Here is a 14911-nt window from a genome sequence, read left to right as displayed (position 1 = left end):
TAACAATCACCAGCAATGGATTACCAAGAGCATACAATTGAAAACTGAGTGGAAAGTTTAAAACGGATGGCAGCAAAATGACACATGTAAAAGTTGCATTTCCTTTCGATTTCATTGTAAATTTACTCAAAGGGTTTTTAATAAAAACAGGTGAGATACTATGATTTGGAGTGATTTTGTTTGGCTGGGGGATAGATATGTATCACAGGTACAACATATAGGTGAAAATAGGTCTCTAGCTGGTGAATTGAGAGAGATCTGGAAGGTAGAGTGAGGTTTGTTTTTAGGAAAATATAGCAGTGAAAGACAGGAATGAAGAGAAATGTGGCGCTAACGCTTGGAGATCAAGGGCAAGAACACAGAGAATTCTGACAGTTGTGACAAATTACCAGGATAAGGATAGGATGGCTTAGAGAGTGGGATAAGGACAAATGCAAGGCAAAGCAGACTATGGATTTCTATGGGGTAGGGATTATACTTACAGTCCACTTTTAGTTTGGGATTTTGGACAGTAAATGGTTCTGGTCACTACACGGCAGCGTCCCTGGCAAAGGACAGCTGGGCAAAAGACAGCTGGGCAGGTCACTGGATGGCACAGGTACCTCTGGATGCAGTTAGTTGGCAAGCAGTTAGTGGGCAAGTAGTTAGTGGGCAACACATCTGTATGGTTCAGGATGCTTCACAAAGAATACCACAGCTTTCCCCTTTTTAATGGGAGATTAGTGGGTTGATTCTGGATCAATGGCTTTGCTGGGAATAGGATCAGCACTGCTTGGGTTTTGCAGTGGGCCCTGGAGTAGGGTCAGCAATGCTTTGACTTGTAGTTGGAATCTGGACTCAGCACGGTGAATGGGACAGGAACACCGGTGCAGGAAAATCAGGAAGAGTGTGTGTGTGTTGTCAGGGACTCTTATTTATAATGCATCGTGACATCATCAAAGTATATGGCTGGGCAGACTTAGCTAAACCCACCTCTAACTAATGGGATTGGTCAGGGGTGCTAGTCTCCGCCTCGCTCTCAACTGGTTGGATTTCAAACCAGGTGGGCAGATTTATGGTGTGAGTTTACAATGTTCAAAAAACCTCCCACAGTTATTGTAGCCAAATTCCGATTTTGCCACAAACGGTACATTTATACAGTTGAAATCTCTTAGGATATTATATGCACAGGTTACATATTTTGTATAGCGCATAGCACTCCAACTCTGCAATCCGTGAGACATTGTTTTGCCCTTCTGAGACTTTTTGGTAATTTTCAGTATGAACACTTCGGCCTAAAATTCCAAAACTTTATACACATGTGTGGATTAACATAACGGATGTAAGTATAAAAATGTGCATTGGCATCATGGATACTTGTCTTGTAATTCGCGATTCTTTGCCATTTCCATTCCCAAAGGGTCAGTGAATTCTACCATGTCTTAAATGAAAGCCCAAACTGCGAAGTTTTACATTTTCACAAAGTCTTGCTGCAGAGATGAAAGTCTTTACATTTTTATTCATAAATAGTCTTTGGAAGCAAATGGCAGTCCTTTGTCTGTCACTAGGTCATTTTTTCCTTTCTTCAGCTGCCACCAACTGTCATTTCCTCCAGAGCAAGGTGGGGGTTTCCCATCTGGATTGAAGGTTTATTGCCCCCCCACTTTGCACGCTCTTGTCCTGGAAATCCCATTGTCCGTCGGTTCAGCCTAGACTAGATTCTGGCAAGGGGGGGACAGCGAGGTTCAGCGCAAGGACCTGTTAGGCTTCACTGTAGTGAAAAGCGCTGCAGGTGAGTGCCAAGTCTTCCACCAGGTAAGTAGGACTAAACACACTTTTTGCAAACACACTGCGCACAGATACTAGTTATTGGCTATGCAAGAAGTTTAATCTTTTACCTGCAGTGAGGTATGAGTCAGATGCGAACTAAGGAAAGAATGAGATCCGAAAAAGAAAAGTCAATTTTCTGGTCATTATCAAGTATACGTGCTAATGCTTCAATTCATTAGGTGGAGTAAAATGGGTGTGCACTTACCCATAAGTATGGTAAGTGATTGAAGAATAAGTCTCACAGGCTCCACTGTAAATTTAGATCGTGTGGGGTATTAGACATTGTACTAATGCATAAGTCATTTTGATTGATGGTTAGTCATTTTGTTTTAAGGAGACGTATAACATAATGGTACCTGCCACTTGCAGTTGCAACAACATATATTGAAGCGTTTCTGCGTTGAGGCTTAGGAAGGCAATGTAGGTTGAAAAGACGAGCGCTCATCACCAGCCCAGCAAATAAGGGAAAATAGGGAAGCACAAAACAGACAGCCCAATTAGTCAAACCTGTGCGTCTGGCTAAGTAATTAGTGTACGCGTAGACCCTCAAGGCTCTAGGGGTCTGCGCGCAAGTATGGTGCTTACCAGCATCTCCGCTGCAAATCCAAACTGGAGCCTGCCATCCGCGGCTCCTGCTGCCAAAGTTATTGACAGTAACGTGTGCACAACAACGTGCACGGCTGTGCGTGTGACAAGGAACGGCCGCCATCTTGTGTGTGTGTGAAATACGGGACAGCCAATTCAAGGCGACGGCTGGTTTAGGCTTGAATTTGAGCGCCTGGAAGTGGGTTGGAAGCTCAAGAGGGTCCTTTTATAGGATTAAGGAATAATACAACACAAATCTGAAGCAATTCATAAACGAGATTGATATGCAAAGAGAACAAGGGTGTGGGGTACCTAATATGGCACGTTTACATGTCTAAAGTTAAATCTCTTATGATATCTGTCGCTTCCATTGATGGGAAGATAAGATATCCGCATGGTAGCTAAGAGGGGGGGACGACACGTAGCAGCTCGCCCGGCATCTGGATGGAGAAGGTAGTATATGAGAAGTAGTCAGAGGAGGGGGCAAATTGTGCCCCGAGGGGCAGCCTCTCCTATTGCACCTCATGTGGGCAAGTGGGCATTATCAGTTCTGTCTGAGGGGGAACTAATTGTATGGCAAACGAAGAACCACAAGCATGGAAGAAAGAGTTGAAAGAGGATACGTGAAGTCAGTTAGACAGTACACTTGCACATTGCTCATAAGAATACAGAACATTCATGGTCCGTATTGAGGCCTTGTGTGACAGTGCGGTATTGGCAGATGAGCCGCGCTTCTAATTGTCTCAATTTGAGAACCAAATTCCCACCTCGTTGTGGTAGCGTGACCTTGGCCATCCCAGTGAATCTAATTTCTGCTTTGTTATCCATTTGATGGACTTGTTGCCAATGTACTGATAATGGATATTTAGAATCTACCTGGGAGATAGATGCCAAGTGTTCCCTAATTCTGATTTTTAATGGCCGGATTGTACTGCCAATGTAGCACTGCCCACATACACAGAGAATACAATATACACAAAATTTGGTATTGCAATTTATAAAAGAGGTGATTGTATGTGTGCCCAAATGGCCAAATTCGAGCTTGCTTGTTTCATATGCAAAGGCGCACATAGAACATCCCCCACACTTACGAAATCCACTGATAATTGCTAACTGTCGCCAAGTTGGTTTATGTTGTGGGTTGTAGTGAACAGAGAGTGTGTCAGCGGAAACAAAATTCAAGTTAAAGTGGTGACCGGCAATGGGTTGGGGAGAGAGGGGGCCCCCGAAATTCGGAATCACAGATCAGACCATATAGACCAAACAATAATTGAAAAACATGAATATTTTATTTAAATTCCATTTGTTAAAACATACATATTAAATTTTAAATTTTGTTACGAGCTCATCTCTAAATAGCAGCAGATTGTTGTAGAATAAAGTGCATAGTGAAACAAAGTGCCAATATAAAACCAGACTGAAAATTCAGTCAGTATTAACTTCATGTTGCCAAGCTGTCTGAACCTCAAGTCGGCTGAAGGGGGTCACCCGGCTGGTGGTCAGAGGCTATGGCCGCATTTAACAATATAGAGAAAACCCCAAAAATATGTGGACAAGGCAATGGTAGTTCCTAATTAGAAAAAGGGGTGCCATACGTCGACTACTGTACTGTCATGACCTACAATATACACTAGCTCTGACATATACACAGGAAGTAGTTTCGATGGTGCGGAGCATCTAGGCTGTTTCACGGTTGATGCCCATCTTCTTCAGGACGGCGCACTCCCGTTGGAATATTTGCCACTTGAAGGTTTTAATGTAGCAATAAGGCAATAATACACACAGGAATACAGAATTATGCAAAATGAATCCATAATTTTACCTAAAAGAACCAAATAAAAAAGAGGGAAAAACAAAATAAAAGAACAGTAAATACATAAACAAAACAACACCAAGGATACATTGTGTATCGACCTGCAAAACTAAATCAAATCAAGAAAACAGAGGGCATAACGATTAAAACATACTGATCTGTGATTGACGAACAGGATTACCCCCTCCCCGCCCCCATAGAACACTGTCCGGAAAAACACCTCCTTACTAAATAATGAGAGATAACATGGTTAAATAATTAAATTATCAAATTTACCAATATCTCAATTTTGAAACTGGCCACTTGTTCCCGAATGTACATCCTGGGAAATGTGTATGGACCTGTAGGGCAAGTTCTCAGTCAAGTAGAACTGCAGAAAAACAAAAAGGAGAGACAGGAACATATTATAATACAGGAGGGATCATCAGTAGCTGATATCCACTCCAAAAAACCAACAACCAAGGGTGCACGCCATACGGCAGTCCTTCCTAATGTGACAATAGAAAAAAGGGTAAACGCAAAGCCAAACATTAGAGCTCACCTAAATTGGGAACGGATCACAAGCATAGGAGTTCAATCGCACAATTATGTCACGGTCGACCAGTCACAATAAGGCATCTGAAAAGATCTGTCCTACTGGAGTCTAGTGTTGTTCACCGCGTTATGATTCGTGCGCAGATAGCTGTGGTAACATAAATAATTAGATAAATAAATAAAGAGGCTGTGTGAGCAGTCAGAATAGAGGGTTACGAGACAAATAGTCCTCCAACATGGAATACATCGCTCGCCCCATGATGTTAAACAGATTGCTTCAATGCTAAGGAAACTAATAAAAGCAGTGCTAAAATTAATAATAAAGACAGTGTAGCCGCTACAGTAGCAGATGCTAAAGAGTTGCGACCAATATAATGCATATTTAGCAGCTAGAGTGAACATGCAGGAAATTAGCATCATTCTCAGCATATAGCCGAGATCGGTGTGTACCCTGCTGATTAATGGCAGACATAGCTGCCAGCAGAACGTCAGTGCTACTAGCTGCTGCAGCCGCACTGGAAGCCTAATATATTAATTGGGCGTCTAAATTAGCACTCCAAAAGCACAAAAAAGATTTTGCCAAACAGGCCGACATCATTGAAGATCGACTCATGAAACGCGGTTATCCACATCATGTATTGCGTCAATCTCGTAAGAGGGCACGACATCAGCATCGAGAGATTCTTTTGACCAAGAACCCTCGCGAGAAATCTAACCAGTCGAGAATGGTTTGTGCAATGACCTATAACACTCACCATTCGGCCATTAAGAAAGCAATTAACAAGCATTGGCATCTTTTACAGTTGAACCATTCCGATCTGGCCCTTCCCATGTTTGCGTTCAGAAAAGGTAAAAACCTTAAGAGTTGGCTTTCTAAGGCCGATAGGTCCTTGCCTCTGTCAGGTCCTAAAACTATTACTGAGATGTGGGGGATGAACAAAGTCCATGGCCACTTTCCATGTGGCTATTGTTGCCATTGCGGGTCAACCACAGCCACTACAACTGTGAACATCAACAACAGGGTATGGAACCTCAGGGACCATACAACATGTAATTCGAAGAACGTCATATATGCGATTACATGCCCCTGCGACAAGACCTACATAGGCAAGACATCGAGACCTGTGAAACTCAGAATTTCTGAACACAAGTCCAAGATTCGTACGGGCAACCTCACATCTCCCCTTGCACTCCATTTCGTAGAACACCACCACGATTGCAATGATCTACGTTGGTGGGCGCTAGAACAAATAAGAGGTTTTGACTCTAATACCTCTGCTAATAGACTATCCACTCGAGAAAACTGGTGGATTTATAACACCCAAAGTCATATAGTGGGCCTGAATTCACAGGAAGAGTGGGCTGCCATCACCCACATATCTGTACAAACTTAGAAGACTCACTTTGGCAGCCTAGATTATTTGACTTTCGTTCAGAAGAATTGCTGTTCCTGCCTATAGCACTGAGCTTCTAATTTTGGTTGCATTATAAACCTACTGTGCTATGTTTTCATATACATTCCATAGTCCCTTCTTGAATTCACAGGAAAAGTGGACTGCCACCACCCATACATTTGTACAAACCTAGAAGAACTGTTTTGGTAGTTCAGATTACCTGCGTTTATTTATTTAGAAGATTTGTCGTTTCAGCCTAAAGCATTAAGCTTTTAATTTTGTTTGCATTATAAATGTATTGTGTTACGTTTTCGTACACATTTCATAGCTTTCTCTTTCAGCCTGTGGGTGCTTTTCAGTTTTTTCTTCTTATTTTTAGAATTCTAATGCCTTCTTTTATTATTTGGCGCTTTCATTATTTGAGATTACTGTCGCATTGCCTATTGGGTTCACATTTTATTCCATTGCATTCATTCATTTTATTTAACTTTTGCAACCTAGTTTGTGAGCTTCGAGCGAGCAGCGCAGTTGCCTCGGCCCATTTTGTTCATTTTGCAACTTGGGCTGTGATTTAAGACTCTGCAACACCAGACACGGCTTGCTCATTAAAGCCAGCTGGAAACTGTTTGAGCCTGGCACTGGTGTGCCTTGTGACCCCTCCTCCCCCTCCCCTCCCTTCATTTGGCTATTTAAAGCCGTTCCATCCATGTTCTGTGGGAGAGCTATTGAGGATTCAACGAAGGCGGGATGGTTCGCGCACAGACTGACGGTGAGTTGGGATGCTGGGCCAGCTATTTGAACATTTAGAAATTGCCCTTGAGCAGTCATTTGCTGCGAACCAGGACTCAATTGGGGGGTCTTTTTGGAGTGCTAATTTAGACGCCCAATTAATATATTAGGCTTCCAGTGCGGCTGCAGCAGCTAGTAGCACTGACGTTCTGCTGGCAGCTATGTCTGCCATTAATCAGCAGGGTACACACCGATCTCGGCTATATGCTGAGAATGATGCTAATTTCCTGCATGTTCACTCTAGCTGCTAAATATGCATTATATTGGTCGCAACTCTTTAGCATCTGCTACTGTAGCGGCTACACTGTCTTTATTATTAATTTTAGCACTGCTTTTATTAGTTTCCTTAGCATTGAAGCAATCTGTTTAACATCATGGGGCGAGCGATGTATTCCATGTTGGAGGACTATTTGTCTCGTAACCCTCTATTCTGACTGCTCACACAGCCTCTTTATTTATTTATCTAATTATTTATGTTACCACAGCTATCTGCGCACGAATCATAACGCGGTGAACAACACTAGACTCCAGTAGGACAGATCTTTTCAGATGCCTTATTGTGACTGGTCGACCGTGACATAATTGTGCGATTGAACTCCTATGCTTGTGATCCGTTCCCAATTTAGGTGAGCTCTAATGTTTGGCTTTGCGTTTACCCTTTTTTCTATTGTCACATTAGGAAGGACTGCCGTATGGCGTGCACCCTTGGTTGTTGGTTTTTTGGAGTGGATATCAGCTACTGATGATCCCTCCTGTATTATAATATGTTCCTGTCTCTCCTTTTTGTTTTTCTGCAGTTCTACTTGACTGAGAACTTGCCCTACAGGTCCATACACATTTCCCAGGATGTACATTCGGGAACAAGTGGCCAGTTTCAAAATTGAGATATTGGTAAATTTGATAATTTAATTATTTAACCATGTTATCTCTCATTATTTAGTAAGGAGGTGTTTTTCCGGACAGTGTTCTATGGGGGCGGGGAGGGGGTAATCCTGTTCGTCAATCACAGATCAGTATGTTTTAATCGTTATGCCCTCTGTTTTCTTGATTTGATTTAGTTTTGCAGGTCGATACACAATGTATCCTTGGTGTTGTTTTGTTTATGTATTTACTGTTCTTTTATTTTGTTTTTCCCTCTTTTTTATTTGGTTCTTTTAGGTAAAATTATGGATTCATTTTGCATAATTCTGTATTCCTGTGTGTATTATTGCCTTATTGCTACATTAAAACCTTCAAGTGGCAAATATTCCAACGGGAGTGCGCCGTCCTGAAGAAGATGGGCATCAACCGTGAAACAGCCTAGATGCTCCGCACCATCGAAACTACTTCCTGTGTATATGTCAGAGCTAGTGTATATTGTAGGTCATGACAGTACAGTAGTCGACGTATGGCACCCCTTTTTCTAATTAGGAACTACCATTGCCTTGTCCACATATTTTTGGGGTTTTCTCTATATTGTTAAATGCGGCCATAGCCTCTGACCACCAGCCGGGTGACCCCCTTCAGCCGACTTGAGGTTCAGACAGCTTGGCAACATGAAGTTAATACTGACTGAATTTTCAGTCTGGTTTTATATTGGCACTTTGTTTCACTATGCACTTTATTCTACAACAATCTGCTGCTATTTAGAGATGAGCTCGTAACAAAATTTAAAATTTAATATGTATGTTTTAACAAATGGAATTTAAATAAAATATTCATGTTTTTCAATTATTGTTTGGTCTATATGGTCTGATCTGTGATTCCGAATTTCGGGGGCCCCCTCTCTCCCCAACCCATTGCCGGTCACCACTTTAACTTGAATTTTGTTTCCGCTGACACACTCTCTGTTCACTACATTTGTTACTTCCTCTTTGTCAGCGAAGTAGAGGTTTACCCATCTTTTGTTTTGCTTGATCAGTGCAGTCTGTTGATTGCATGGGTTTATTTAATTAATTAATTTTTTCGGTCAAATTAATTTTTTTGGGCCTTTTACAGGTTCAATGTTTATTTAGCAGGGAGACCGTCTACAGCAGCCCTTCCCCTATGGTAATACTCTACAATTCATTATCTTTCCAGGATTAATTGCTGTTTTTTTTCTTTTTTTAGACTGTTATAATGGCTGCTTCGGACACTTTTTCATTCAGCGAGGAACAACTTGCTGAAGCGATTCGGGTGCCTTCCTTTTTTGATTCATTAATCCAGACAGTGGGCGAGGAATCAAGTGGAGGCATCACTAGTGAGAGTATACTCAAACTTAGGAAAAAGAAGTTTAGAACGGAAATGCATGGTCACCTACTTACCGAATATTTAAAGAAAAACATCATCCCTCAGGGACTATTGGTAAGGAATGAACCATGCCTGTTCATTGACGACTTAGAGTACAAAACCGCTTTTTCAGGCATAGGTACCAAATGCAGTAGGGATTGGATGTTACTAACCATTAACACTGCTCTTAAAAAAAGTATTGCAGTTGGCAATGAAATAGACGAGGCGGAAACAGTTTTCGCACTTGACACTACCATCTTGAACATAAAAGAGAAACTGGACCTTATTGACAAACATACAAAGGAATTTATCAAAATAACAACTACTAAAAAAATGGAAAAGCTTAAAAAGGACATCTCCAATTTTTCAAAGGAAAATGCGTATCCATATTTAAGTCCAGACTACACTGGTCCTGGGCAATGGCATGATCCAACTATGGCCAACCAAGGTCAGCAGAACTACAGAAAAAGGGTTACCTTTTCTGACAGTTCTTCAGATGGTAGTGGCTCCTACCCCAACCAAAATTCACGTGGTCAGAGAAACCGGCCGTGGAGCAGGGGCCAATACAGGGGGCGACGTGGACGCCAAAATTGGCAATTTCAACAGTATCCTTCGACGCCCATGTATGCCCCACAAGGCCCATACCCTGGGTTTCCTCCACCTAATCTCCCTTTTCCTCCCACCGATCTAGGGCCCCCGCCCATAGAAAATGTATTCCAAACCAGGAGGAAGGTGTATCGACGTTGAACAGTGTTGGTACCAATCCTTCAGCCGTCTACAACATTTCCAAACGCATACTTTCTACCCAGGAAACTGAGATCCTAGAAAAGGGTTTTTCATTCATTCCTATGAGAAATCCCACTCAGATGGACTTAGAAATAGAACTCAGAAATTTTTTCCGAAAAGTTCGTCTTAAAGATTATTTCGGTTCGAGTAATCCTGAGCCAACAGATGAGGAGAATACTCCATTCCATTTGAAGTCCACATTTACACCGACTTCGCAAATGGTTTCCCCTGAAACTGTTATTTTTGAACGGTCAGTACTCCGAGATTTCCATTCTATCTTCGCTTCTCCTAGTGCTGCCAAACACAATAGGTCATACAATTTTTCTAAACGTGAATGGGATTGCCTTCAAAATCTCAAAGGAGATCCCTCCATTGTCATTAAGCAGGCTGATAAAGGGGGAGGGGTTGTGGTTTGTGATTCTACGTACTATGACTCCGAGGTGATGAGACAACTTAACAGCACCTCCTTTTATTTGAAACTCAGAGGAGACCCGACAGATAGTATACGGGACGAGATCCTTGCCCTGGCTACACGGGCACGTGATATCAACATCTTGAGCCCCAAAGAATTTCAATATCTTACCATTAAAGGCACTAGAGCTCCGCTCTTTTATATCCTTCCGAAAATCCATAAGGATAGATTGAATCCACCAGGAAGACCTATAGTTTCTCTATGTGGCTCTATCTTAGAGCCTTTGGGCAAGTATCTCAATTTCTTTCTCAAACCTCTGGCTGCTGAAACTCCGACCTACCTGGCAGACACAACGGATGCCATTGTTCATTTGGAGGGCTTACCTTTCGATACTGCTATCAATTTATTCATCACTCTAGATGTGGAGTCTTTATATTCTAATATTCCACAGTTGGAATCGCTCCCCATAATAAAATTCTTTTTGGACATGAGAAGCGACCCTCAGCAAGTGCCTAGCGAATTCCTCATTGACCTTCTTGAAATTGCACTTACAAAGAACTATTTTCGGTTCAAGGAGGACTTCTTTTTACAAGTCAAAGGTACTGCCATGGGAGCCTCATTTGCTCCAAACTATGCTACACTTTTTATGTGGGCTTTTGAGAAGGTCTCCATCTTTGACGAATCTAATCCTTACCTTCAATCTATTATCTTCTATCGTAGATACATAGACGATATTATAATAATTTGGGACAGAACTTCGGGTAACCATGAAACCTTTCTCACATGGATGAATTCGCTGAATGACCATCTTCGCTTCACCATGACTTCTGACAATATGTCAATACCCTTCCTGGACCTTTTATTGAAGGCTAAAGATGGGGCCATTGCAGTGGACTTATACCGCAAACCCACGGATAGAAATACCATCCTTCACTTTGAAAGTTTCCACCCCCAATCCCTTAGAGTCAGCATTCCCTATGGCCAATTTTTACGGGCTAGGCGCAATTGTACTGACAAAAAAGATTTTGCCAAACAGGCCGACATCATTGAAGATCGACTCATGAAACGCGGTTATCCACATCATGTATTGCGTCAATCTCGTAAGAGGGCACGACATCAGCATCGAGAGATTCTTTTGACCAAGAACCCTCGCGAGAAATCTAACCAGTCGAGAATGGTTTGTGCAATGACCTATAACACTCACCATTCGGCCATTAAGAAAGCAATTAACAAGCATTGGCATCTTTTACAGTTGAACCATTCCGATCTGGCCCTTCCCATGTTTGCGTTCAGAAAAGGTAAAAACCTTAAGAGTTGGCTTTCTAAGGCCGATAGGTCCTTGCCTCTGTCAGGTCCTAAAACTATTACTGAGATGTGGGGGATGAACAAAGTCCATGGCCACTTTCCATGTGGCTATTGTTGCCATTGCGGGTCAACCACAGCCACTACAACTGTGAACATCAACAACAGGGTATGGAACCTCAGGGACCATACAACATGTAATTCGAAGAACGTCATATATGCGATTACATGCCCCTGCGACAAGACCTACATAGGCAAGACATCGAGACCTGTGAAACTCAGAATTTCTGAACACAAGTCCAAGATTCGTACGGGCAACCTCACATCTCCCCTTGCACTCCATTTCGTAGAACACCACCACGATTGCAATGATCTACGTTGGTGGGCGCTAGAACAAATAAGAGGTTTTGACTCTAATACCTCTGCTAATAGACTATCCACTCGAGAAAACTGGTGGATTTATAACACCCAAAGTCATATAGTGGGCCTGAATTCACAGGAAGAGTGGGCTGCCATCACCCACATATCTGTACAAACTTAGAAGACTCACTTTGGCAGCCTAGATTATTTGACTTTCGTTCAGAAGAATTGCTGTTCCTGCCTATAGCACTGAGCTTCTAATTTTGGTTGCATTATAAACCTACTGTGCTATGTTTTCATATACATTCCATAGTCCCTTCTTGAATTCACAGGAAAAGTGGACTGCCACCACCCATACATTTGTACAAACCTAGAAGAACTGTTTTGGTAGTTCAGATTACCTGCGTTTATTTATTTAGAAGATTTGTCGTTTCAGCCTAAAGCATTAAGCTTTTAATTTTGTTTGCATTATAAATGTATTGTGTTACGTTTTCGTACACATTTCATAGCTTTCTCTTTCAGCCTGTGGGTGCTTTTCAGTTTTTTCTTCTTATTTTTAGAATTCTAATGCCTTCTTTTATTATTTGGCGCTTTCATTATTTGAGATTACTGTCGCATTGCCTATTGGGTTCACATTTTATTCCATTGCATTCATTCATTTTATTTAACTTTTGCAACCTAGTTTGTGAGCTTCGAGCGAGCAGCGCAGTTGCCTCGGCCCATTTTGTTCATTTTGCAACTTGGGCTGTGATTTAAGACTCTGCAACACCAGACACGGCTTGCTCATTAAAGCCAGCTGGAAACTGTTTGAGCCTGGCACTGGTGTGCCTTGTGACCCCTCCTCCCCCTCCCCTCCCTTCATTTGGCTATTTAAAGCCGTTCCATCCATGTTCTGTGGGAGAGCTATTGAGGATTCAACGAAGGCGGGATGGTTCGCGCACAGACTGACGGTGAGTTGGGATGCTGGGCCAGCTATTTGAACATTTAGAAATTGCCCTTGAGCAGTCATTTGCTGCGAACCAGGACTCAATTGGGGGGTCTTTTTGGAGTGCTAATTTAGACGCCCAATTAATATATTAGGCTTCCAGTGCGGCTGCAGCAGCTAGTAGCACTGACGTTCTGCTGGCAGCTATGTCTGCCATTAATCAGCAGGGTACACACCGATCTCGGCTATATGCTGAGAATGATGCTAATTTCCTGCATGTTCACTCTAGCTGCTAAATATGCATTATATTGGTCGCAACTCTTTAGCATCTGCTACTGTAGCGGCTACACTGTCTTTATTATTAATTTTAGCACTGCTTTTATTAGTTTCCTTAGCATTGAAGCAATCTGTTTAACATCATGGGGCGAGCGATGTATTCCATGTTGGAGGACTATTTGTCTCGTAACCCTCTATTCTGACTGCTCACACAGCCTCTTTATTTATTTATCTAATTATTTATGTTACCACAGCTATCTGCGCACGAATCATAACGCGGTGAACAACACTAGACTCCAGTAGGACAGATCTTTTCAGATGCCTTATTGTGACTGGTCGACCGTGACATAATTGTGCGATTGAACTCCTATGCTTGTGATCCGTTCCCAATTTAGGTGAGCTCTAATGTTTGGCTTTGCGTTTACCCTTTTTTCTATTGTCACATTAGGAAGGACTGCCGTATGGCGTGCACCCTTGGTTGTTGGTTTTTTGGAGTGGATATCAGCTACTGATGATCCCTCCTGTATTATAATATGTTCCTGTCTCTCCTTTTTGTTTTTCTGCAGTTCTACTTGACTGAGAACTTGCCCTACAGGTCCATACACATTTCCCAGGATGTACATTCGGGAACAAGTGGCCAGTTTCAAAATTGAGATATTGGTAAATTTGATAATTTAATTATTTAACCATGTTATCTCTCATTATTTAGTAAGGAGGTGTTTTTCCGGACAGTGTTCTATGGGGGCGGGGAGGGGGTAATCCTGTTCGTCAATCACAGATCAGTATGTTTTAATCGTTATGCCCTCTGTTTTCTTGATTTGATTTAGTTTTGCAGGTCGATACACAATGTATCCTTGGTGTTGTTTTGTTTATGTATTTACTGTTCTTTTATTTTGTTTTTCCCTCTTTTTTATTTGGTTCTTTTAGGTAAAATTATGGATTCATTTTGCATAATTCTGTATTCCTGTGTGTATTATTGCCTTATTGCTACATTAAAACCTTCAAGTGGCAAATATTCCAACGGGAGTGCGCCGTCCTGAAGAAGATGGGCATCAACCGTGAAACAGCCTAGATGCTCCGCACCATCGAAACTACTTCCTGTGTATATGTCAGAGCTAGTGTATATTGTAGGTCATGACAGTACAGTAGTCGACGTATGGCACCCCTTTTTCTAATTAGGAACTACCATTGCCTTGTCCACATATTTTTGGGGTTTTCTCTATATTGTTAAATGCGGCCATAGCCTCTGACCACCAGCCGGGTGACCCCCTTCAGCCGACTTGAGGTTCAGACAGCTTGGCAACATGAAGTTAATACTGACTGAATTTTCAGTCTGGTTTTATATTGGCACTTTGTTTCACTATGCACTTTATTCTACAACAATCTGCTGCTATTTAGAGATGAGCTCGTAACAAAATTTAAAATTTAATATGTATGTTTTAACAAATGGAATTTAAATAAAATATTCATGTTTTTCAATTATTGTTTGGTCTATATGGTCTGATCTGTGATTCCGAATTTCGGGGGCCCCCTCTCTCCCCAACCCATTGCCGGTCACCACTTTAACTTGAATTTTGTTTCCGCTGACACACTCTCTGTTCACTACATTTGTTACTTCCTCTTTGTCAGCGAAGTAGAGGTTTACCCATCTTTTGTTTTGCTTTATGTTGTGGGTTGGA

At 41.9% G+C, this 14911-nt stretch overlaps 1 protein-coding gene and 1 long non-coding RNA gene across 4 annotated transcripts; one reads left to right on the top strand and one right to left on the bottom strand.

Annotated features, from left to right (window-relative positions):
* Positions 1–3661: 3661 nt before the first annotated feature.
* On the bottom strand, positions 3662–5270 carry LOC138473820 (uncharacterized). The gene is made up of 3 exons (XR_011268937.1): positions 4749–5270; positions 4484–4577; positions 3662–4216 (listed from the first exon to the last, which is right to left on the bottom strand). It is a non-coding gene; the product is annotated as an uncharacterized lncRNA (long non-coding RNA).
* Positions 5271–5313: 43 nt separating this feature from the next.
* Positions 5314–14714, top strand: LOC138473221 (uncharacterized). 3 transcript variants are annotated; one of them, XM_069611782.1, is made up of 7 exons: positions 5314–6904; positions 7410–7550; positions 7722–7815; positions 8083–12981; positions 13487–13627; positions 13799–13892; positions 14160–14714. In XM_069611782.1, the coding sequence occupies exon 4, from the start codon at positions 10020–10022 to the stop codon at positions 12210–12212; it is 2193 nt and encodes a 730-aa protein (XP_069467883.1). In that variant the 5' UTR covers positions 5314–6904; positions 7410–7550; positions 7722–7815; positions 8083–10019; the 3' UTR covers positions 12213–12981; positions 13487–13627; positions 13799–13892; positions 14160–14714. The 3 variants fall into 3 exon arrangements, with proteins under 3 accessions (XP_069467883.1, XP_069467884.1, XP_069467885.1); XM_069611783.1 differs by lacking the exon at positions 7410–7550; XM_069611784.1 differs by lacking the exon at positions 13487–13627.
* Positions 14715–14911: the final 197 nt, after the last annotated feature.

The sequence above is a fragment of the Ambystoma mexicanum genome, chromosome 8, assembly GCF_040938575.1.
Source record: "Ambystoma mexicanum isolate Mex_15411 chromosome 8, UKY_AmexF1_1, whole genome shotgun sequence".
Classification (NCBI taxonomy): Eukaryota; Metazoa; Chordata; class Amphibia; order Caudata; family Ambystomatidae; genus Ambystoma; species Ambystoma mexicanum.
Note: the sequence above shows the minus strand (reverse complement) of the source record. Positions and strands in the feature narration are given on the sequence as shown.

Excerpts from the sequence above, each read along its gene's own strand:
- LOC138473221 (XM_069611783.1), top strand. The coding sequence starts at position 10,020 with ATGAGAAATCCCACTCAGATGGACTTAGAAATAGAACTCAGAAATTTT.